At 46.8% G+C, this 24,891-nt stretch overlaps 1 protein-coding gene across 1 annotated transcript in view; it reads left to right on the top strand.

Annotated features, from left to right (window-relative positions):
- Nucleotides 1–3,507: 3,507 nt before the first annotated feature.
- GRIK5 (glutamate ionotropic receptor kainate type subunit 5) overlaps nt 3,508–24,891 on the top strand; it is a 35,531-nt gene continuing 14,147 nt past the window's right edge. Inside the window, 11 exon segments of the mRNA XM_081961491.1 lie at nt 3,508–3,637; nt 4,463–4,627; nt 5,235–5,332; nt 6,005–6,170; nt 9,146–9,324; nt 10,325–10,378; nt 15,272–15,433; nt 17,481–17,633; nt 18,925–19,029; nt 20,998–21,105; nt 24,163–24,366. Coding sequence (XP_081817617.1) covers nt 3,553–3,637; nt 4,463–4,627; nt 5,235–5,332; nt 6,005–6,170; nt 9,146–9,324; nt 10,325–10,378; nt 15,272–15,433; nt 17,481–17,633; nt 18,925–19,029; nt 20,998–21,105; nt 24,163–24,366 — 1,479 coding nt within the window. The 5' untranslated portion in view covers nt 3,508–3,552.

Below are 24,891 nucleotides of genomic sequence, written 5' to 3'. Positions count from 1 at the left end.
GTCTTTGACCGTAATAAAGATTTACTTACTTACTAAGATTACAATACAATACAATACAATAGTAGAGTTGGAAGGGACCTTGGAGGTCTTCTAGTCCAACCCCCTGCCTAGGCAGGAAACCCTATACCGTTTCAGACAAATGGCTATCCAACATCTTCTTAAAGACTTCCAGTGTTGGGGCATTCACAACTTCTGGAGATTACTTGTATTCCCCTGTCCCAACCATGTAGTCCTCAAGCTAGGACCATAATTGAGCCCACAGTTTCAGTCATTAAACGGATCATCACCTGACCATGTCCAATTTTGATTGTAAGTCAAGGTGTAGCTGTCATTCAGGGACACGAGGCGTTTAAACTGGTTTAATGGAGGCTTTTTTTTAAAATTCTTTTGCTCTTTTGTGGCTGGGCTAACTTCTCTGTGGGACTTGATCTCCTCCCAGGTAAGATTTCAGAGTGCAGGACCTGATCTTTATTTTTATTTTTTAAAGCTTTGGTCCTTCTTCCCCGCTTCACCTGGACCGATATCTCCCTCCCCCCTCCCTCCTGTTTGCCGGTGATGGATGGAAAACAAAAATGAATGCTCAAGGTGAACACACAGTACTAGGACAAGGGAGTGTTGCTGACTCGGCGCAAAGCAGGACGGGTGTCATGTGCGACCGGGGTGCGTTGTACATGTGCGCTGGGGTCCTTTGCAGCATCAGCGGTTGGAAGGCTGCCTGAGGCTTAGAGGGGGGGGGGGAAATGCTGGAGTGAGCAGCCACTAGGAGGCGCTGTGCGGAAGGTTGGCATTTGGCCATGGGACCACTTCCATTTCTCTACTCATTTTTGCTGGAGGCCCAATGAGGATTCGCAGTTAAAGGAAAGATGTGCTGAAGTGAAGGGCAGGGAGTGTCACATGGGTCACCAAGGGCGTAACGGCAGGCGGGGGAAGCTCTGCGATGCTGGCAGAAATGGGGGGAGGGGGAGGAGCAGCATTTTCCCGAAGACCCTGCAGGAAGGAGCAAAAGAAATATTTACTCTAGGTCACCTCAGGTTTATTACTACGGGTAGATGACTTAGTCCCCATTCGTCTTAAAGTAAAGCATCCTTAAAATCTAAACATAAAAGTCTTTCTTTTGTTCTCTCTCTCTCTCCCTCCCTCCCTCTCTCTCTCCCTCCCTCCCTCCTCTCTCTCTCTCTCTCTCCCTCCCTCCTCTCTCTCCCTCCCTCCCTCCCTCCCGCCCTCCCTCCCTCCTCTCTCTCTCTCCCTCCCTCCCTCCTCCCTCTCTCTCTCTCCCTCCCTTCCACCCTCTCTCTCTCTCCCTCCCTCCCTCTTCTCTCTCTCCCTCCCTCCCTCCCCTCTCTCTCTCCCTCCCTCCCGCCCTCTCTCTCTCCCTCCCTCTCTCCCTCCCTCCTCTCTCTCTCTCCCTCCCTTCCTCCTCTCCCTCTCTCTCTCTTCCTCCCTCCCTCTTCTCTCTCTCTCTCTCTCCCTCCCTCCCTCTCTCTCTCTCTCCCTCCCTCCTCTCTCTCCCTCCCTCCCTCCCTCCCCTCTCTCTCTCCCTCCCTCCCTTCCTCCTCTCCCTCTCTCTCTCTTCCTCCCTCCCTCTTCTCTCTCTCTCTCTCTCTCTCCCTCCCTCCCTCTCTCTCTCTCTCCCTCCCTCCTCTCTCTCCCTCCCTCCCTCCCTTCCTCCTCTCTCCCTCCCTCCCTCCCTCCTCTCTCCCTCCCTCCCTCCCTCCCTCCCTCCTCTCTCTCTCTCTCTCTCTCTCCCCCTCCCTCTCCCTCTCTCTCTCTCCCTCCCCCCCTCTCTCTCATCGTGATACGTGAACTTCAATGGAGAATGGGGAGCACACCATTGGAGCAGGAAATGGATATGCTGAAATGCCAGTATGGCTGAACGTATGCCTCAAGAAGACCCCTTCTAGCCCTCATTCCTCCAACCACGTTTATGATCCTGTAGCTAGTCTGCCTTGCTGAGTCCTGAGATCAGTTTGTGTCGAGTGTTTTAAGGCACCAGGCTAGGAAGCAGAGTTCTAGTCCCACCTTAGGCCTGAAAGCCAGCCTGGGGACTTTGGGCTGTCCCTTTTGGTCAGCACCAACTCACCTCACAGGGTTGTTGTTGTGGGGGAAAACAAGGAGGAGGAAGGGACGCTGGAGAAGTTCACCGCCTTGAGTTTATTAGAAATAATAAAGGGAAAATATAAACAAGCCAAGCAAATGCACAACCGATGGGGGGGAGAACCCTATATTTCTGCCTGGGTTAATTAAAAAGGTAACGAACCAATAAACGGTAGGGGGAAATTAAGGATGCTTTATGCATGCAGGGGGAAACAGTGAAGCATGAACCTGTGGTCTGAAGCCAATTTGCAAGGTCCCCAAGAGAGACGGCGCAGGGTTTGCAATCCTCAATCTCCTTTGATTCAGCTAAATTTGCAGATCGGGGGCTGGTTGAACTTCCTCTTGCAAAAACCTTTTAAAAGGCTTTTTTAACATCTACTGTGTTTCCCTGAAAATAAGACCCTGTCTTATTTTCGGGGAAACACGATCGATGTTTTTTAAAAAACCCTTTTAAAGAGTTTTTGCAAGAGGAAGTTCAACCAGCCCCCGATCTGCAAATAAGACAGGGACTTATTTTCTTTTGACCCCCGAAATAAGGACTTGGCCTTATTTTTAGGGAGGTCTTATTATTTTTGAGGTGCAGGAGGCGGTGAGTGTGGTCACCTTATGACTGCTGCCATGTTGCAATATTTTCGGGGAGGGCTTATTTTACCACATGGACTCAAAAACCCAATTGGGCTTATTATCTGGGGAGGTCTTATTTTTGGGGAAACACCATATTAAACCCAAGTTTCTTCTTGCTCTTGCTCCATGTCGTCCCGATCAGCAAATTCCCTGCTTTTACCTGGGTTTCAAGTATTTCCAGAACAGTGGTGGGTTTCAACATTTTTTAGAACCTCTTCTGTAGGTGTGGCCTGCTTTGTGGGAGTGGCTTGCTGGCCATGTGACTGGGTGGGAGTGGCTTGCCAGCCATGTGACTGGGTGGGCATGGCCAATTTGTAAAATGTGGTGAAACTCACTTAACAATGCTCTTGCTTAGCAACCAAAATGTTCGCTCAGGAAGTCTGGCATTGAAGTGTGCAAGTCTTAAAGCTGTCAAGTTACAAGACCCTTGCACCCCTAACCCTTTAGAAAAAAACCCCCAGGGGTGTTCAAACTTGACAGCTTTAAGACTTGTGGACTTCAACTCCCAGAATTCCTCCTCTCGCTCTTCATCTTGATGATGTGCGGACGGGCGGGGGGAGGGAGCTGGAACCGGTTCTAAACGGCACGGTAGATTTGTGGAACCTCTTCTATAGAAAAGGTTAGAACTGGCAGGAACCCACCCCTGTTCCAGAAGAACTAAATTACAACCGCTGGGATCTTCCTTCTGTGAGGTCATTCGCCTTCAGTTGTCAAATGCTCATCCACTGAGACCTGTTCCAGGTACTCATGCAAGGGGGGGGCATCTCTCTGTCCTGCTTGCAGGTGGCAGCGCAGGGGCCACGGCCGAACATTCTCCATGAGGAGGGGTAGAAGATGCCGGCTTTGCCCGCGCTGCTGCTGCTGCTGATACTCGGCTTCACCCACCAGAGCCTGGAGCTGTTGTCCTCTCTGCGCATGGGTGAGTAGAAGACTTTTCCTATGGGACAGTGGGGGGGGGGATCAGTGGCATGGCTTGCCTCCAGAAATTGTGGGGCTCCCTCACTGGAGGTTTTTAAGACGAGGCTGGAGAGCCATTCGTCTGAAACAGTTTAGGGCAGGGGTGTCAAACTCAATTTCATTGAGGGCCGCATCCAGGTGGTGTTTGACCTTGGGGGTCTGGGGTGGGCATGGCCCAAGTGCTCTACCAGTGAAAACAGGCTTCCATTCATTGTACTGGCCAGGAAATCTGGGAGATGTCATCTCCACGTATTTGAAAGGATTGACAGTCATCTTTCGGATGTGGGTGAGAAAGTCAACTTCTATGCTCCAAAGAGTTTCATATCAGATGAAAGTTTCTTTGGCAGTGATCAAAACAATCCTTCCTTCCTTCCTTCCTTCCTTCCTTCCTTCCTTCCTTCCTTCCTTCCTTCCTTCCTTCCTTCCTTCCTTTCTTCCTTCCTTCCTTCCTTCCTGCTTTCCTGCTTTATCTGATCCTCCTTCTTCTATCTCTCTGATCCTTCCTTCCTGCTTTCCTTCCTTCCTTCCCTCCTTCCTTCTTCTATCTCTCTGATCCTTCCTTCCTTCTATCTCTCTGATCCCTCCTTCCTTCCTTCCTTCTTTCCTTCCTTCCTTCCTTCCTTCCTTCCTTCCTTCCTTCCTTCCTTCCTTCCTTCCTTCCACCTCTCTGATCCTTCCTTCCTTCCTTCCTTCGTCTATCTCTCTGATCCTTCCTTCCTTCCTTCTTTCTCTCCCTCCCTCCCTCCCTCTTTTTTGTACCCATCATCGGTTCCTGTCTGACGACAAGCTGCCATTTTGGATGACCAGACTGTGTGTGGCCGTGGGGAGCGACTCGCCTTAGCTTTGGCCCGCGAACACATCAACAGCATCATCGAAGTGCCTGCCAAGGCCCGGCTGGAGGTGGAGATCTTCGAACTGCAGCGGGACAGCCAGTACGAGACCACCGACACCAGTACGTTGGGTGCCCTCACCCATCTCCATTCCCCCCCCCCCCCACAGATTGTACAGTATCCTTCGCCTGGAGTGATGGAGGGAATGGGGATTTTGCAGTATCCTTCCCCAGCCACACCCAACAAGTCCGCCCCACCCACAGAACCAGTAGCAACAATTTTTTGAATCCCAGCACTGTTGTGCACCCCTGGTTTCGATAGCTTGCTTCAGGGGAAGATTGTCAACGCGGCTTCTCCGGCAAAAATTCTCACAGCATCTCTGGAATGCTGCCAGTCTCTCCCAATAGTTGGGCCAGAGATTTCTGTCTTGCAGGTGAGGAACAATAGAGGATAGTGCTTAGAAGTAACTCTTCTCTTTCTTGCTTCTTGGAGCCCGACGGGTAACGAGACTAGAATAAAGACTTTTTCACCTGCTAAGTTCTAGACTCTGGTCTTTTCTACTTTGCCAGTATGACATGACTGGCAGAGAGTAAAAAGAGAAGTCGTACAATAGAAGCTTGCAAAGGCTATAATTTTGCACAATGCAGGAAGCTTGGATTGTGGAAACATCAGGGTGTTTGGGTTATTTTTTTCCCCCAACCTTCTTCCCACCTTCTCTTTTTCATGCAGTGTGTCAGATCCTGCCCAAAGGGGTCGCCTCGGTTCTGGGACCAGCGTCCAGCCCAGCCTCTGCTTCCATCGTCAGCCACATTTGTGGAGAAAAAGAGGTTAGTGGACCCTAACCCATCACCATCCCTTAGATTTTTGGCATCGTCTATCATTTAGTAAGAGCAATAGCAATAGCACATACCGCTTCACAGGTCTTTTACAGCCCTCTCTAGGAGGTTTTTTCCAGAGTCAGCCTCTTGCCCCCAACAATCCGGGTCCTTATTGTGACCCACCTCGGAAGGACGGAAGGCTGAGTCAATCTTGAGCTGGTCAGGATCGAACTGCTGACAGTGGGCAGAGTTAGCCTGCAATGCTGCATTGTAATCATTGTGTACCATGGAAGGGAGGGAGGGAGGAGAAAAGGAAGAGCAATAGCACTTAGACGTATGTACCTTTTCACAGTGCTTTACAGCCCTCTCTAACTGGTTTAGAGAGTCAGCCTCTTGCCCCCCAAAATCTGGGTCCTCATTTTACCCCCCTCGGAAAGATGGAAGGTTGAGTCAACCTTGAGCCTGGTAAGCTCAAGGTTACCCTATCTTATCCTACCCTTATTATTCCTATTCCTATTTCATCCTGTCCTATCCTATCCTATCCTATCCTATCCTATCCTTATCATTCCTATTCCAATTGGCAGGTTGAGTTCTGTATTCGTTCTGCCCTGCTTTTGTAGTCACCCAAGGAGAGCAGCCTTATTGTCAAGAAACACCGACAATGTCCTTATCTCCCCCTAGATCCCCCACGTTAAGGTGGGTCCCGAGGAAACGCCAAAATTGCAATACCTGCGCTTTGCTTCGGTCAGCCTCTACCCCAGCAACGAGGATGTCAGCCTGGCGGTGTCTTGTATTCTGAAGTCCTTCAACTATCCCTCTGCGAGCCTCATCTGTGCCAAGGCTGAATGTAAGGATGTCACTTGTGCTGTTTGGCAAGGAAGAAAGTTTTAGGGTGCTTGGCATAGGGTGTGGGTGTGGGGTGTGGGTTGTTCTCCATGTACCTTTGGTTGATGGTAAAACAGGGAGCCAGGATTTACATCCGCCTGAATGAACATCATGCCCTTTTGAAAGAATCTTGCCAAGAACCCCAATGGGTGGCTGTATTGCACAGTGGGCAGAAGAAGTCCCTATTTTAAACTGATGTGGACAAAATAAGCTCAGCTAGCCCTTGGAGTTCAGGAACAAAACAGCTGATCAAGTACAAGTGCACTCTATTTCCCCCAAAGCAAATAGAAACCTGATTCTTCTTGTAGCCCGCTGCGGCCAGTGGAGCTGGCAGAAGATTCAGACAGCGAGGAGGTTGGGGAGGAACATGGGCCAGTCCTGGAGTCTAGGAAAAGCTCTGATGAGGGATCTGTGTTGGAGACAGAGGGGGGACAGAGCCGTATGCCAGTTATCAGCTGCCTTCAGAGTCAGACATAAGTGAGGCAGACGAACAGCTGGAGCCTGTTCCCAGTGTGCGCATGCGCAGAGTTGCCAGACGAAGGGAACAGCTAAAGAACAAGGGTTGACATGGGAGTAAGGCCACAGGTGGACGGTGAATGGCCCCTCCCATAGGGAATAAAAGAGGAGCGAAAGGGGAGTAGAGTTTGCAGGAGACCATTAGTTCATTCCTGCATTCTTGCCAAGTATTGCGGCGTCTGGAAGATCTCAGCCTGGCAGCTCTCCAAAGCCTGATAAAGGTTGGTCATTGTGAACTATCTTGAAAGACTGAGGGAGAGGAAAGACTTTGCTGGAGAGGAATTCACTGTCAATTAAATCAAAGGGGTTTATCGGGACGAGGACGAGGCTTGGTGCTGCTGGGGAAGCCTCAGTCAGAACAATTCTGCTGCTGACTAGATGTAATCAGTGCTAGCAGTAGAGGAAAAAATGCAAGGAGGGCAGAGGAAGAAAGACAGTAAATTTGAAACAAGCATCAATTTTTCTCTGAGTGATTTTAAGTGTAGGAGTGCTTATATGTTCCCAGGAAACTTACTGGATAAAATCTTCTTTTTTCTCTGAGTTTAAGCTTAGTATAAGATAGACAAAGCTGCTTTCAGAGGTGTTCCAAGTAGCACACCCATTGAAAGCAGAATCCTGAGGCAGGTCGATTCCTCAAAGAACAGCTCTGCTATTGTATTGTATTGTGTTGTATGTTTATTGGATGCATCAAATCAGCACAGCCAGGGAAAACCAACTCTGAAAAATTTGCCCTAGTCATGACATAATTAAAACAACATTTAATCCCCTCCCCTATTGTCACAGGTCACATTCTCCATTCAAGACATTTGGCGGGCGCCATGGTTAACTTTCCTCCTCCTTCAATGGCCACCTGTTTTTGACCTTGGTTCCCAAGAGAAAGCTTTTTGTTTTGACTACCAGCTAGATTATCAGGTCTCCCCACTCCCCACTTACGAGTTCGTGGCAGCTCTGAGGCTGCAGCAGATGGCTTCAGGCAGGCTCGCTTGAGAGTTGACAGGTAGTCAGCCATGGTTACTAGCACCCCCCAGCCAACGTGGCCTCTGTGATTGATGGGAATGGTAATCTGAAGAGTACCTGCTTGAAAAGGCTGAGATACAGGTAGTTAAATCTGCATTCAAAATCAAAGAAGCTAAATTAACAAGCCGTTAAGAACATGCAAATAGCAATGGCTGCTGAGGTTGGGGTGAGCAGAGATTATGCCTATTAAAATTATAGCAGGCAGGAGAGAGAGAGTATAGAGTTAATAATAACAGTCCTTCAGATAAAATTGGAGCAATTTTATTCAGGACTGCAGTCGTGAAAATTGCGTCCCTCCGTTCAGCCTGCTGAGCTGCTGATAATTATCAACACCTCCCTGCGACTGTAATTTTGGATTTAGAGGGGTAGGGGGGTGGGGGTGGGGGAAAGCAGACATGTTAAATGCAAAAATCAATTTAGGGTTACGTCTCTTCGTCTCTCGTCTGGGGTGAGCGGATTCGAAGAGCAACGTTCCTTCCCTCAAAAGTTGACGGCTCGGCAGAGGGTCCACCAGGAGACCCTCTTGTGAAGATCAAGCTCTCGTCGTGTTTTTGTGTTTTCCCGAAAAGCAGACGTCAACAGAGCCTTGATTCCCCGAACAGGCTCGGAAATATGAAATCATGTTTTATTTCAGTGCAGAAGAATTGTTGTGGCCTGCCAGTGGCCAACGGGGCTGACAGCAGAGTCGGAGAATGAGGAGGAGGTTGGGGAGGAGCATGGGCCAGTCCCTGGGGAAGGCTCAGACGAGGGCTCTGCGTCGGAGGCAGAGAGGGGGCCAAGGCTGTCTGGCAGTGATCAGGTACCTACGGCACTATAGTGAGGCAGAGGAACAGCTGGAGCCTGTTCCCAGTGTGCGCATATGCAGAGCTGCCAGAAGAAAAGAACAGCTCAGAAATCAGGGTCGACTTGGGAGTAAAGTCACAGATGGAAGGTGATTGTCCCCTCCCATAGGACATAACAGAGGAGCGAAAGGGGAGTGGGCTTTTGCAGGAAACCATTCATTCAGTCATTAGATTCATTTCAGGAGTGTGAAGATCTGTCTGTGAATCTCAGAGACTCTGCGCCCAGTCTTTCCTTGCACAGCACCTCATTTGGAAAATATTCACATGGCAGCTTTCCAAGATAGATAAGTTCTGTGATCATAAATATTCCTTTGAAAGACTGTTTGCCAGCCTTGTGGAATGGGAATGAGAGGAATTCACATTTGTTTCATAAAAGGGGTTTTGTTGGGACCAGGACTCTGCTTCGTGCTTTTTGGGGAAGCCTCGGTCAGAACAAGAGTTTACGTTCTGATTGAATGTGTCCGGGGGCCAAGTGGGAAGTCTTGAAGGCAGACCACAGGACTGAAGCTCTGGCTTGGAGAGAAGGTTGGCATAACCTCCTGCTCCTTTCTCTACCCATCAGGCCTGTTGAGGCTGGAGGAGTTAGTCCGCCAGTTCCTCATCTCCAAGGAAACCCTCTCGATCCGGATGTTGGACGACACCAACGATCCCACACCGCTGCTCAAGGAGATCCGAGACGACAAGATCTCCACCATTATTATCGACGCCAATGCTTCCATCTCTTACCTCATCCTGAAGAAGGTGAGAGAGACTGCCAGGGCTGAACAGAGGCAGGAACACAAAAGTTTTGGGGTTTGCCAATCGGGCAGAGTAAGCAACCTAATTTAACCCAGAGGTTTGGTTCGATGGTCTTTGGTCTTTCAGCATTATCTGATCTGTTTGTTCTTTAGGAACCCATGTGTCCCAAGTGTTGGATATGCCTGGTATAAACCTTAGTAGGATCAAAGTATAAACATGTTTGTACCTATTTGGGATCACCTGAAATACATTAAAATTTTTAGTCACCTGGTTATGTTGAAAAGAGCTGGAAATGATAGTATGTGTTGTGGACCAACAGCGGTCGGCTGAGCTGTTGGTGGAATCTGACAGCGATGAACATTATGGGATTGCCCTGGAGGCTGAGGAAGACTCTGGGGGGTGTTCGGAGTCAGAGCAGGGACTAGAGAGGCCTGTTGGCCATCAGGTGGCATCTGAGTCAGGGAGCAGTGAGGAAGAACAGAGAGAGGCTGTCCCTGACATACGTATGCGCAGGGCTGCGAGGAGGAGGGAGCAGCTTTGGAAAAAGGGTCAAAGAAGGAAATAGGAGCAGGTGGCTACTGATTGGCCGCTCCCGGAGAGCTTATAGGTGGGGCGACGGGAGGGAAATTTTGCAGGAAACAACTTACTGATCCAGCTGTAGAGAAAGATTGGGAGAATTTCGTGAGTTCAAGCCTTGTTTCATAGAGAGAGCTTTCTGGGCTCCCAGCCATGGGGTTGCTTATCTCCCGCCTTACTTGTGGCAGACAGCCAAGTCTGCGTCCGTATATATTGCAGAGGCTTGGGACAGAACAATATGTCAGGCCAAACCAGTCCAGCAGCTTCTGACCTGCCTGGTTTTAGAACCACCAATCATCCATATTAAATTTCTCAAAAACTTAGCAAATTTTTCTGGTGTTCTCAGCAAGCATAGCATAGTGAATGTTGTCAAGAAATTGAGATGTTCCCATTGTTGATTCTCGTGAACTGTATTTTCCCCCCCTAGGCTTCAGAGTTGGGGATGACATCTGCCTTCTACAAGTACATCCTGACGACCATGGTTAGTATCCTTGTGTTGTGGCCTGCCAGCGGCCAGTGGAGCTGGCAGCAGATTCGGACAGTGAGGAGGTTGGGGAGGAACATGGGCCAGTCTTGGAGTCTGGGGAAGGCTCGGATAAGGGCTCTGTGTTGGAGGCAGAGATGGGGCCAGAGCCATATGCCAGTTATCAGCTGCCTTCAGAGTCAGACATCAGTGAGGCAGAAGAACAGCTGGAGCCTGTTCCCAGTGTGAGCATGCACAGAGTTGCCAGACAAAGGGAACAGCTAAAGAACAGGGGTCGACTTGGGAGTAAGGCCACAGGTGGACGATGAATGGCCCCTCCCAGGGGAAATAAAAGAGGAGCGACAGGGGAGTGGAGTTTTCAGGAGACAATTAGTTCTCTTAATTGGTTGCCAAGTTTTGCAGCTATCGACCTGGCATGCATGCCCCAGGAAGCTTAGCTTCCAGTTTCCGGCATGCGCATGCATGCCAGTCACCTGGTCTTCCAGTTTCTGGCACACACGTGCTCACGGAATCCAGAAGAGCAACGGGCAACGGTTGGCATTCCCAGAGAGAGATGGCTCTGCATGCCACTTCCGGCATGGGTGCCATATGGTCTCTTTTAAAAACCCTTGTTTGATGCTTATTTTTCACTGCTCCCTCAATATTAAGACGGTGCATTGCCCATATTAAAATATAATATTACAATACCTCTTAGCAATTCCTTAAAGAAACTGCCTCTTTTTCTAGAATCTTCCCAGGAAAAGACATAGTTGCTTTAAGACCGATGCGCTGTTTGGGTCCTGTGTGTTCCTAAGCATCTCTGGGAATTGCATTTGAAGTGTTGTGCAGCTCCACTTAGCATTGCAAAATGACAACTCTAAAAGAGCTTCCAAGACTCATAGCTTCAGGGCAGTGTGTCAGAGGAGAATATCTAAGCGCTGCGCGGCTTGTAGCTCAGGCTGTTATAAGTAGACAGAGAAAGCCAACACGAATTGTGAAGTGTGGACAAATGCACAGGTGCTTGGTGTCAGTGTAGGAGGGACACTATACTGCTTAAATAACTCCATTTTATTTAAATAAAACCTGATTTCCAATCTAATCAGCAAAGCAGAGGAATGTAAAGTCCATTTAAAAACAAAAAACAAAAATCAAAGTTTGTTCTTACTCATTTTTTGATAAGTAGAATTCTTTATTGGCCAAGTGTGATTGGACACGTACGGAATTTGTTTTTTGTGCATAAGCTCTCAGTATACATAAGGAGAATAAAAGACATCAAGAATAAAAGATACAACAACACTTAGTCAAGGTTACTACCGGTAATAAGCAATCAAATCATACTAGGAAACAAATAAAAACAATACAAATTGAAAGATACAAGCAACATGGTTATGGTCATAGATATTAGGAAGGAAGAGAATAATAATATTTTTTTCTTTTCTAGATGTTTCAGATTTGCATGCCTTTTCCAAAGACGGCTTAAAAATATTCCTGAAAAGGAAAATGACTTTGCAATCTTTTACATTTACCTTATAAATGTTGTTACATTTCAGAGATCGGCTTTTTAAATCTGCATTGGCAGATAGCAGAAGTCTATTAATAGAATTCAATTGCATATATGACTTTATAGGGTTGTATTATGGGACGTGGTGGCTCAGAGGCTAAGACGCTGAGGTTGTCGATCAGAAAGGACGGCAGTTCGGCGGTTCGAATCCCTAGCGCTGCGTAATGGAGGGAGCTCCCGTTACTTGTCCCAGCTTCTGCCAACCTAGCAGTTCAAAAGCACGTGAAAGAACAAGTAGAAAAATAGGAACCACCTTTGGTGGGAAGGTAACAGCGTTTTGTGAGCCTTTGGCGTTTAGTCATGCTGGCAACATGACCACGGAGAAGTCTTCGCACAGCGCTGGCTCTTTGGCTTTGAAATGGAGATGAGCACCGCCCCCTAGAGTCAGGAACGACTAGCACATATGTGCGAGGGGAACCTTTACCTTTACCTTAGGGTTGTATTAATTTATCTCTCTCTCTATGTATGTGTCTAATTTAGTGTTTCTTAACCTTGGCAACTTGAACACATGTGGACTTCAACTGTCTGGGGAATTCTGGGAGTTGAAGTCCACACGTCTTCCAGTTGTGAAGTTTGCAAAACACTGGATTAATTTTATGTTCAGAAAGACAGTTGATGCTTTTTTATAAGTGGATGAATGTAACAGATTACAAATCATGCCATCCTTTTCTTTGCAATGTCTTTATAGTTCGTTTTGATTTTTTGCAATTCTTTGAGATGCAGAGTGGGCCAAAGCTAAAAACGATGCCACCAAAATGCCAACCTTTAACAATTTAAAAAAAAATGCTTTATGACTTCAACCCTGCGTGGATTAATTAACAGGGAGCAAAAATGACCCATCGTGGCAGGTTAACGCTGACGTGGGATCCGCCCTTCAGAAAGGCGGGTGGGCAGGTTGAAGAAATGTGTGGGATGGTGACAGAAAAAAATGCTTGTTTTAACTTAGGCTTATATTTAAATCTAATTGCAGTTAAATTAAATATAACTATTTTAATGACTCCCACACTCAAATAATAGATCTTTGGTTTATATCTCCTTAAGTCTGGAGAACCCCAGTTAAAAGTATGTAATTTTTCCTTGGGTCCCATAAAAAACGATAGTTCAGCCTCCCAGTCTGCTCAGCGCAGGTTTTTCAAATGTTTATTCCATCTTTTTAAAACCCCCCCTTTTTTTTGAGGACTACCTGTATAACTGCCTTCGTAATGGTTTCAGGTGTCAAAAATAAATCAAGTCAAGATGAAGCTCTTTAAAAAAAAATTAATATGGATTTTACTTGGAAACTGTAAACAGATTGCCAGAGGTTTTTATATCCCTGTAATCTAGTCATAGGGACACGGTGGCTCAGTGGCTAAGACGCTGAGCTTGTCGGTCAGAAAGGTTGGCAGTTCAGCAGTTCAAATCCCTAGCGCCATGTAACGGAGTGCGCTCCCATTACTTTTCCCAGCTTCTGCCAATTTAGCAGTTTGAAAGCATGTAAAAAAGATGCAAGTAGAAAAATAGGGACCACCTTTGGTGGGAAGGTCACAGCGTTCCGCGCGCATTTAGTCATGCCGGCCACATGACCACGGATACATCCTCGGACAGCGCTGGCTCTTCGGCTTTGAAACGGAGCTGAGCACTGCCCTCTAGAGCCGGGAACATATGTGCGAAGGGAAGCTTTACCTTAATCTAGTCATTCTTTCACCAGTTGGAACCAAATTCTCAAAAGCATCATCTTTGACTTCACACCTGACTGTCATTTGCTCAATGTAAAGTGACACGGATCCTCGTTTTATTTTAACCTTTATATATTCCCCGACTGCATCTTCTGTGGTCAGGATGTGTCTGTCAGAGACACTTTCCCTTGCCAGGTGATAAATTATAGATGGATTAAATTTTCTATCGAGGTACTGGATAGCATTGAGGCAATGCAAAATCAAAGCGTTCCATTTGTTTCTGATCACATTTTTGCCAGAATTCCGAGCGGCTGATAGAGGGGTTCAGATGAGGGGATACTGATTTATCTTTCTTTATGCGATTGATCTCCCTCTCAATCTGGAGGGCCTCCAGATGGTTAATTTGCTTTATTGTTTCACCATCATTTCGCCTTCCTGTTCCTTTCTCTCTGGAGGGATCCCAACGAATCAGGAATCGTGAAATAAACATATAGGTGATCCTAGGGACCAGGATTTCCGTGGTTCAAACAAGTGAAGAGAGTCAAGCCCAATTTTACAATCTTTTTGCCACGGTTGTTAAGCAAATCATGCGGTCGTTAAGCAAATCTGACTTCCCGCTTTGATTTTTGCTTGTCAACAACCAGCTGGGAAGGCCACAAGGGGCAATTATATGTAATCGGTGGCTGCAATTGTTGTAAATACACACCAGTTGCCAAGCCCCCGAATTTGGGTCGCGTAACCGTGGGGATGGTGCAACAGTCGTAAGTGCGAGGTCTTGTCCTAAGCCACTTTTTTTTTCAGTGCTGTTGTGACTTTGAACGGTCACTAAACAAAGGGTTGTAAGTTGAGGATTACCTGGAATTTAGTTTAGTTTACTGTCATTGCACCTTGTACAACAGAATTAAATGCCATTTTCAGTGTACATTATACATAAAATAAAAATAAAACACAAACACACCTCCTTCTCATGCTATATAATTGAAATTGAAAACCCCTGATATTGCATTAATATTGCACTATACAGTAGAGTTCAATATATAGTTACTGCCCTGGGATAGAAGCTGTTTTTCAGCCTATTTGTCTTTGTTTTTATTGTCCTGTACTGTCTGCCAGATGGAAGTTCAGTCCACTAATTCCACATCAGTCCACTTTATAATGCCTTGGTAAGGCCACACTTGGAATACTGCATCTAGTTTTGGTCACCACGATGTAGAAAAGATGTGGAGATTCTAGAAAGAGTGCAGAGAAGAGCAACAAAGATGATTAGGGGATTGGAGGCTAAAACATATGAAGAACGGTTGCAGGAACTGGGTATGTCTGGTTTAATGAAAATAAGGACTAGGGGAGACATGATAGCAGTCTTCCAATATCTCAGGGGTTGCCACAAAGAAGAGGGAGTCAAACTATTCTCCAAGGCACCTGAGGGTAGAACAAGAAGTAATAGGTGGAAACTAATCAAGGAGAGAAGCAACTTAGAACTGAGGAGAAACTTCCTGACAGAACAATTAATCAGTGGAACAAAAGTTGCCTCCAGAAGTTGTGAATTCCCCAACACTGGAAGTCTTTAAGATGTTGGATAGCCATTTGTCTGAAATGGTATAGGGTTTCCTGCCTAGGCAGGGGGTTGGACTAGAAGACCTCCAAGGTCCCTTCCAACTCTGCTATTGTATTATAATGCGTTCACCATCTTTCCAGGACTTCCCAATCTTGCACTTGGATGGAATTGTGGACGAACATTCCAATGTCCTGGGCTTCTCCATGTTTAACACCAGCCACCCTTTCTACATGGAATTTGTCCGTAGCCTCAACATGTCATGGCGGGAGAACTGTGAACTCAATCCTTACCCAGGACCGGCGGTAAGTGTGACAACCCAGGAAGGAGAGATGACCCTACAGGTGCACGTGTGTGGAAGGATTATCTAGCGCAGGGGTGTCAAACTCAAGGCCCGCAAGCCAGATCCGGCCCACGGGATGCTTAGATCTGGCCCACAGAGCTTGGAAACAGCGAAGGATCAGCCCACGGTGCCTCTGCCAGCGAAAACGGAGCTTGGGAGGGCTGTGTGTGGTCCTCCCGACCTCTGTTTTTGCTGGCAAAGCGCTCGGGCCACCACAGTCGCCGCCAACACGAGTCGAGCTGGCCACGCCCACCCTGACCACACACACCCATCCCCCCAAAGTCAAACACAACCATGATGTGGCCCTCAATGAAATGGAGGTTGACACCCCTGATCTAGCTGAGTAAGGACCACGGGATTTGAAAAAGTGGTGCATCTCTTCTTACAAATGGAGCTACAGAATAGCAATCACAGAATCATACAGTAATAGTCTTTCTGGGTTCCTCTACATCAGGAGTCTCCAAACTTGGCAACTTTGAGGACTTGGGGTCTTCCTCAGCTTCAGCAGCCAGTTGAGGAATTCTGGGAGTTGAAGTCCACAAGTCTTCAAAATTGCCAAGTTTGGAGACCCCCCTACGTATTTGTGGGGAAATGAACATCCGTCATCGTTCTCTTTGGAGAATTGTGACCTTCAGTTGCTTTCGAAAGGAATGTCTGCAGATCGGTGATGGAGTCTATCCACTGTTGTCATTTGCTGGTGACCAGAACCCATTTTTCTAACCTAATGTCAATCCACCCAAAGGACAAGAGGATTGTTAGCCCCAACCTTCCCTAGCTCTGTTTTCAGTTTCTTAGTATACCGAAATCAACTGAGCCTCTAATATTATTAAATAAACTTGGCAGGCAATTAAAAGGCCTGTAAAAAAAATCACCTCTGGCTTGCCTTGATCTGAAGTTTGAGTCAGTTTTGCTCAGTCCATCGTATGTCATAATTTGTAGTTCATTAAAGGGAAGAGAAGGGGATGCAACTCTTCTTAACCACTACAGCCATGACTGCTTTCTTGAAGATAGAAATTAATATACATTGAAAATAAGCAAGGGTTTATTTGCCCGGATATTCATTGGAATAGATATCTTTGATGTTCATTTTTTTGACATTGGCAGAAAGTTTGAGTTGGAAATTGTCTGGCAGTTTTAACATCTGAAGAATGTTGGGTTGAAGAGAAGTGAAGTTAGGAATCTATGTTTCTTGATGGACTTCAGCTGTCTTCAATACAACATCTGCAGGAAGGATGTTGTGTTGAAGAAGAGTGGATTGTTGTGTTGAGAAACAAAAGATGTTAGGTTGAGGGAGGATGGATTGTTGGGTTGAGAAACAAATGGTGTTGGATTGAGAAAGAATAGATTGGGAGGTTGAGGAACAAATGATGTTGGGTTGAGGAAGAATGGATTGTTGGCTTGAGGAATGAAGGATGTTGGGTTGAAGAAGGATGGATTATTGGGTTGAGAAACAAAAGATGTTAGGTTGAGGGAGGATGGATTGTTGGGTTGAGAAACAAATGGTGTTGGATTGAGAAAGAATAGATTGGGAGGTTGAGGAACAAATGGTGTTGGGTTGAGGAAGGATGGATTGTCAGTTTGAGAAATGAAGGATGTTGGGCTGAGAAGGATGGATTATTGAGGTGACGAACAAAGGATGTTGGTTTGAAGAACACAGCTGAAGTCATCTGAGAAGACATGGATTCTTAACTGCAGAGTCTCCTCACTGCTTCTAACTAAAATTATTTCTGTCCAGCTGAGCTTCAGGATAAACACTCCTCCACTGTTGACTTGTAGAGATTGTTCAAGATCAGGTTGACTTCATCCCGGTGGAGCACATCCACGCTCACTATCTGACTCACCCAACCCGCCTCCCGTTCTGCAGCTGCACAGATGTTTTAGCGTGGTAGCCAAAGGAAGAATAGCTCTGGAAGAACAGGGTAGCAAGGAGGTGCCCCTGTCTGTGCCCGTCCCCCTCCCCACCAAACGCCATAATTAGCAGCAGCTGGATTATTTTTGTTCCCCTCCAGCTATCAGCAGCCCTCATGTTTGACGCAGTACATGTGGTCGTGAGCGCCGTGCGGGAATTGAACCGTAGCCAGGAGATTGGGGTGAAGCCCCTGGCTTGCACATCAGCAAACATCTGGCAACACGGGACCAGCCTGATGAACTACCTGCGTATGGTGAGAGGCTGCTTCACCTAGAAATGACAGTTCCCTCCCCCCCTTTTTTTTTCAAAAAAAGCAAAACAAAACCACGGAAATATGGGACATGTGTAAGCGTCGATGTCTGTCTTGTTAGATTTGCCCAAAGAAAGGTCAGATGTTCTCAGTTGGAGCAAATGCGCCAAATGCCCGCAGGTCCCCTAAGAGAGATGTGGCCACTGACTTTTCTGCCCTTGCAACAACAATGGAGGGAAAATTTATCCAGTGAAGTGGATGTGCACAATTTGGTGACAAGAGATTTAATAAAAACTATCCAAATTTAGCATTTGGGGTGAAAAACTGGCTGCCAGTTTTTGTTCACTGTGTTGTCTAAACGCAGCCAAAATGGGAGTCCTCCCCTGCCTTTTTCAAGATTTGGCAAGGAAAAAAAAACACCCTCGGAGCCGTGGTAAAATTCCATTTTTTTTTTTACTACTGGTTCTGTGGCCGTGGCAGGGGAAGGATACTGCAAAATCTCCATTCCCTCCCCACTCTGGGACCAGCCAGTGGTAATATTTGCCGGTTCTCAAAATTTCCGCTACCGGTTCTCCAGAACCTCTCAGAACCTGCTGAATTTCACCCCTGCCTCAAAGGCAATTTTACTAACACATTTCTGTGGCACAACTTAGCACAGGGGTCTCCAAGCATGGGCGCTTTCAGATTTTTGGACTTCAACTCCCAGAATTCCTCAGACAGCTGGATTATCCAGTGATCTAGATCAGTGGTCTCTAAACATGGGCACTTTGAGATTTATGGACTTCAACTCCCAGAATTCCTCAGCCAGCCATTCTTCAGCCAGCGGGACTATCCAGTGTCCTAGGTCAGTGGTCTCCAAACATGGCCACTTTAGGACTTGTGGACTTCAACTCCCAGAATTCCTCAGACAGACATTCTTCAGCCAGTGGGACTTTCCAATGTCCTAGGTCAGTGGTCTGCAAACATGGCCACTTTGAGATTTGTGGACTTCAACTCCCAGAATTCCTCAGACAGCCGGACTATCCAGTGTCCTAGGTCATGGCTGGCTGAGGAATTCTGGGAGTTGAAGTCTACAAGTCTTAAAACGCCCCGTGTTTGGAGACCACTGACCTAGGACATGGACTAATCTTCTTCCTTATTTGGGAGGTTGGAAGAGAACCAGAGTTCTCCCTTCTCAGGCTAATTGTAACTTGTGAGCCCGTTTTGGCCGTGCCTCGCTCTCATTCTCCTGTGTTCTTCTCTCTTGTCTTCTTCGATTTGCGCCCCATTCCTCTGTCTCTCCATCCCTGGCTAGGTAGAGTATGACGGGCTGACGGGACATGTGGAATTCAACAGCAAGGGTCAAAGAACCAATTATACCCTGAGAATTCTGGAAAAAGGACGACACGGACACCGGGAGGTAAGAGGACTAGTGTCAGGCCAGCAGTCATATTCCTTTTAGGATCTTCGACCTGCCACACTTCCTATTATTTTACTATGTTGTTTCATTAGTGGGGTAATTGGGAGGGGGAATAGTAAGGAGCAGAATGTGTTGTTGTCAAAATAAAACATTCCTTTCTAGAAGCCCAAGGTCATCTTTTGTCTCCGCACCTCTGCACCTGACCGGAACTAGATGGGTGGAACTGCCAGCATGGCAGAAGAAGATTGGACCATGGGATGGACTTGTGGGTGTGGGGGCAAGGTTTTGAACTTTCAACTGGTGGAAACCCAGGAAGCTTTCAGATTCAGGTTTCCACAGTTTGTACCAACATGTCTCTCTTATTAAATTGGAACTTTGATGAAAGCTGTGCCTTGGATTCTGATTTAATTCTGGATGATATTTGGAATGCTGACAATTAGAGCTTCAGCTTAGGATACCCCGTTTTTGCAGAGATTTCAAATAGCCCTCGACGTACAACGGTTTGTTTAGTGACCGTTAAAAGTTACAACGGCACTGGGAAGAAAAAGATACCATCGTTTTTCACACTTAGGACCTTTACAGCATCCCCATGGTCACCTGATCAAAATTCGGACTCTTGGCAACTGGTTCCTATTTATGACGGTTGCAGTGTCCCGGGATCACGTGATCCCCTTTTGAGACCTTCTGAAAGTCCACGGGGGAGCCAGATTCACTTAACAACTTAACAACGGGGTTAGACACTTGACACCTGCAGCAGTTCACTTTCTTGCCATAGCTTTGGGATGGGATGAGACTCACTTAACAGCGATCTGGCTTAGCAGCTGAAATGTTGGACTCAATTGGGGTCATAAGTCGAGGACTGCCTGGGTACAGAATAAATCTAGTAAGAACCTATAGGCCGGGTCTCAGGGTTCCGAGTAACACCCGTAACAAAATAAGACTCCGAAGCTTGAAATTCCTCAAAGTTCCACTTCATTATAGAGATGTCATATTGGGACATCTGGGAAAATCCGAATCCGAAAGCTTCCAGGGTTTCCCCACCCAAATGAAAGACCAAATAATAATAATAATAATAATAATAATAATAATAATAATAATAATAATAATAATAATAATAATAATAATAATAATTTTATTTGATTAGCCGCAACCCTCTCCCGAAGGACTCGGGGCGGCGTACAATCAAACAGATAAAAAATACACATAAGACAAACATATATACAAAAGAACAGAGACATATACATATGTGCATGGAGGAGGATGGACTTAAGTGAAAGACAGTTAAAAATACAATTTAAAATTCCCTAATAAAATTACCAAATTAAAAAACCCATCAGGAGCGTTACTAAGTTATGGTCGAGCCAGGCCAGCTATTTGGAAAAGGTGGGTCTTGAGCTTGACACGGAAGGAGCGGAGGTCAGTAGTAGTCCTAATATCCGGGGGGAGGTCATTCCACAGGGCTGGGCCCGCCACAGAGAAGGCTCTGCTCCTAGGCGCCGCCCCATGGCACTGTCTGGTAGACGGCACCTGGAGAAGTCCCTCTCTGTGCGAGCGGATGGGTCGTAGGGATGTATGGGGCAGAATACGATCCCGCAGGTAACTAGGTCCTGAGCCATGGAGCGCTTTAAAGATCGTAATCAAAACCTTGAAACGCACTCGATAGACCACAGGAAGCCAGTGCAGCTCGCGCAGGAGAGGTGTCACATGGGAGTACTTGGTACTCCCCATAATCACCCGCGCGGCCGCCACAGGTCCATCACAAGGCCCAATCAGGCACCGTCCCAACTGGAGATGCCTCTCAGTCACACCACTCCTGGTGCAGGGCAAGATGACCTTGACTCTCTGGGAAAGGAACGTTATTTAGATTGTATATCTCCCATACTCCATATAATCCCCCCCTCCCATGGCAGGCCTGAGGGCCCAATGCAAAAGATGGTTTCCAGGCCTGACACCGTTCTTTCTCCACAGATTGGGGTGTGGTACTCTAACAAGACTCTTGCAATGAACGCCACAACGTTGGATATCAACGCCTCAGAGAGCCTCGCCAACAAGACTCTGGTGATCACCACCATCTTGGTAAGTGCCCTCCTTGTCTTATTCTTAGGGGGTCTTTCTCCACCTTTTGAAAAGCGGGCTTTAAACAGTTGTGCAGGTGACTTGGTTAAAGGGTGACTGGGGGCCCCTTGGAGATGCGAACATGAGGAAATTGTAGCAGGGGTAAAATTAAGCAGGTTCTGGAGAACCGGTAGCGGAAATTTTGAGTACTGTATTTTTCGGAGTATAAGATGAACCAAGGTTTTGAAGAGGCAAATTTAAAAAAAAAAAAAGTTTTGGCACTCTGCAAACCTCCCAAAAATGGTCCATTTTTCGTGAAAACGGGCCTGTTTTTTTTTCTCAAAAAAAGGGCATGAATAGCCTTTAGGAAACTTGTAGAGGGCTCCTGGGGGGGGGGGGCGCAAAAACAAGCAAAAAAACAGCTCGTCTTTTGTCCAAAAAAGGGCATGGATAGCCTTTAGGAGGCTTATAGATTGCTCCTGGGGGCTAGGGGGGCAAAATTGAGCAAAAAATGGCCCGTTTTTTTGCAGGGCCATTTTGGTGAAGGGGGCCGGGTTTCGGGAGGCAAAAAATGCTGCATTCAGTGTATAAGACGCACCCAGATTTTCAGCCTCTTTTTTGAGGGCAAAAAGGTGTGTCTTATACTCCGAAAAATAAGGTAGTTTGGAGAATCGATAAATACCACCTGTGACTGGCCCCAGAGTGGGGAGGGAATGGAGATTTTGCAGTATCCTTCCCCTGCCACGCCCACAGAATCGACAGTAAAAAAAATTAAATTTCACCACTGAATTGTAGCTTGTTCCAGTGTTTCATGTGAGAAACAGACTCCTATGGCAAAAATGTCCTCTTTCCTGTTTGGTGGTTCCTTGATTCATTCACAGACCCAAAGATGATTGTGGAAGGTGAATAACAGAATAACAGAAGAGTTGGAAGGGAGCTTATAGTAGAATAGAATAACAGAGTTGGAAGGGACCTTGGAGGTCTTCTAGTCCAACCCCCTGCTTAGGTAGGAAATCTTGCACCACTTCAGACAAATGGTTATCCAACATTTTTTTAAAACTTCCAATGTTGGAGCATTCACAACTTCTGGTGGCAAGTTGTTCCACTGATTAATTGTTCTCACTGTCAGGAAATGTCGCCTTAGTTCTAAGTTGCTTCTCTCCTTGATTAGTTTCCACCCATTGCTTCTTGTTCTACCTTGGAGAATAGTTTGAGAATAGAGAATAGTCCTGCTCAGGCAGGAAACCCTACATACCATTTTAGACAAGTGGCTGTTCAGTCTCTTCTTAAAAACTCGGAGTATCCACAATTTCTGGAGACAAACCGTTCCACTTCTCGCTGCCAGGAAGTTGCATCTCTCCTTGATTAGTTCCCACCCATTGCTCCTTGTTCTGTCTTCTAATGCTTTGGAGAATAGCTTGACTCCCTCTTCTGTGTCGCAGCCCCTCAAATATTGGAACACTACTATGGTGTCTCCCCTAGTCCTTCTTTTCATTAAACTCAGACATATCCAATTCTTGAAGCCATTCTTCATATGTTTTAACCTCCAGTCCCCTAATCCTCTTTGTTGCTCTTCTGTGCACTTTTTCTAGAGTCTCAAGCTCTTTTTTTACGCAGTGCCAAACTTCCCTTGACATAGCGAAGACTACCTCCAAATAGTTTGGAGTAGTTCTTTCCTTCCAAGAAAACAGTTGAAACGGCTGCTTGAAATGGTCAAACTCTTCCGTCTCATCTCAGGCTGAAAACGGGATGGTGGTTGTGATGGGTAAACAATAATTAATGCCTGGCAAGCTCTTCCCTACAATGGACTGATGACAAGCGTGCTTCAGTTGAGAAGGGGGAATAAAAATAAAAGAATTAGGCAAATTAGCGAAGAGCCGTGATTGCGTCTGTGATTTTCATGCACAAAAGAGATGTCCGTCCTTCTGCGTATGAGTGGGTACAGAGAAACAAAGGCGCAGATTGTTGGGTTGTTATGATGTGCTGTTGTTGAACCTCTGGAGGGATGTGGCTGGTTCCTCTAATCATTCAGGGACCAGGCGCTCTTGAGCTAATTTCAGAAGTGCTCTTAAGTGGTCAGGACAGATTTCTGGGGGGAAACCATGGCTCCATTCTCTAGTAGGCTGATGAATGGAAAGGGAAAGAGGGAAATAGAGGAAGAGGGAAGGGATGGGAAAAAGGAATAGCAACCCCATCCTCTCAGGGCCATTAGACCAATAGGTCAGAGAGTCAGTTTGGCCTAGTGATTAAGGTGCTGATCTATAAACCAGGAGACAGTGAGTTCTAGTCCTTTAGTTCTAGTTCTAGCCTTAGACATGAACGAGGGCTGGGAGTTTTGGGGCCAATCATCAGGAGACTCCTGAGTTCTAGTCCCGCCTTAGATATGAAAGCCAACTGGGTGACTTTGGGCCAATCATCAGGAGACCCCTGAGTTCTAGTCCCGCCTTAGATATGAAAGCCAACTGGGTGACTTTGGGCCAATCATCAGGAGACTCCTGAGTTCTAGTCCCGCCTTAGATATGAAAGCCAACTGGGTGACTTTGGGCCAATCATCAGGAGACCCCTGAGTTCTAGTCCCGCCTTAGATATGAAAGCCAACTGGGTGACTTTGGGCCAATCATCAGGAGACCCCTGAGTTCTAGTCCCGCCTTAGATATGAAAGCCAACTGGGTGACTTTGGGCCAATCATCAGGAGACCCCTGAGTTCTAGTCCCGCCTTAGATATGAAAGCCAACTGGGTGACTTTGGGCCAATCATCACTCGGAGACTCATGAGTTCTAGTCCCGCCTTATTCATGAAAGCCAATGGGGTGACTTTGGGCCACTCCCTCTCTTTCAACCCAACCACCTCGCAGGGTTGTTGTTGTGGGGAAACTAGGAAGGAGGAGGAATATTATGTATGTTTGGGTTTGGGGTTCTCTTGACCAAAAATATGTCAAATCTTGAGGGCAGTTGCCTGTTATCTACTAGCTCAAGAGTCTTCACACTTGCCAACTTTAAGACTTGTGGACTTCAACTCCCAGAATTCCCCAGCCAGAGCAGGCTACCTCATATTATATCCTGGCTTTCCCACTTACAGGAGAATCCCTACATGATGCGTCGGGCAAACTTCCAGGAACTATCCGGTCCTGCCCAGTATGAAGGCTTCTGCGTGGACATGCTTCACGAACTTGCCGACATCCTTAAATTCCGTTTCCAGATCAAACTGGTGGATGATGGGCTTTACGGGGCTCCTGAACCTAATGGGTCTTGGACTGGCATGGTGGGAGAACTCATTAACAGGGTAAGGCTGTTAGGAAAATCTCAGGTTGTTAGTCTTTTCCCCCTTACAAAAATTTCCATTAACCAGACAGATCTTCACAGTCAAATTGCATGTGGAAAGCAGGTGGAAGTTGGTTTTAGGAACCAGACTTGGAATTTTAATCTGAAGATGTAGGATGCAGGATGGGGGGAGATCAATATAATAGAGCCACGGTGGCGCAGTGGTTAGAGTGCAGTATTGCAGGCTACTTCTGCTGATCACCGGTTGCCAGCAGTTTGGCAGATCGAATCTCACCAGGCTCAAAGTTGACTCAGCCTCCCATCCCTCTGAGGTTGGTAAAATGAGGATGCAGATTGTTGGGGGCAAAAGGCTGACTCTGTAAAACCGCTTAGAGAGCGCTGTAAAGCGGTATATAAGTCTAAGGGCTATTGCTATCCCAGGTTTGGTGCATCAGCAGCTTGTGAAGGAGGGAGTTCCCCCCCCCCCTTAATTAATGAGGTATGGACCGTCAGCCTTCCAAGCAGCATATCTCCGAATAAGCAGAAA

Source organism: Natrix helvetica (genome assembly GCF_964273705.1).
Source record: "Natrix helvetica genome assembly, chromosome: 9".
NCBI classification, from domain to species: domain Eukaryota; kingdom Metazoa; phylum Chordata; class Lepidosauria; order Squamata; family Natricidae; genus Natrix; species Natrix helvetica.
This window is presented reverse-complemented; position numbering and strand designations above follow the sequence as displayed.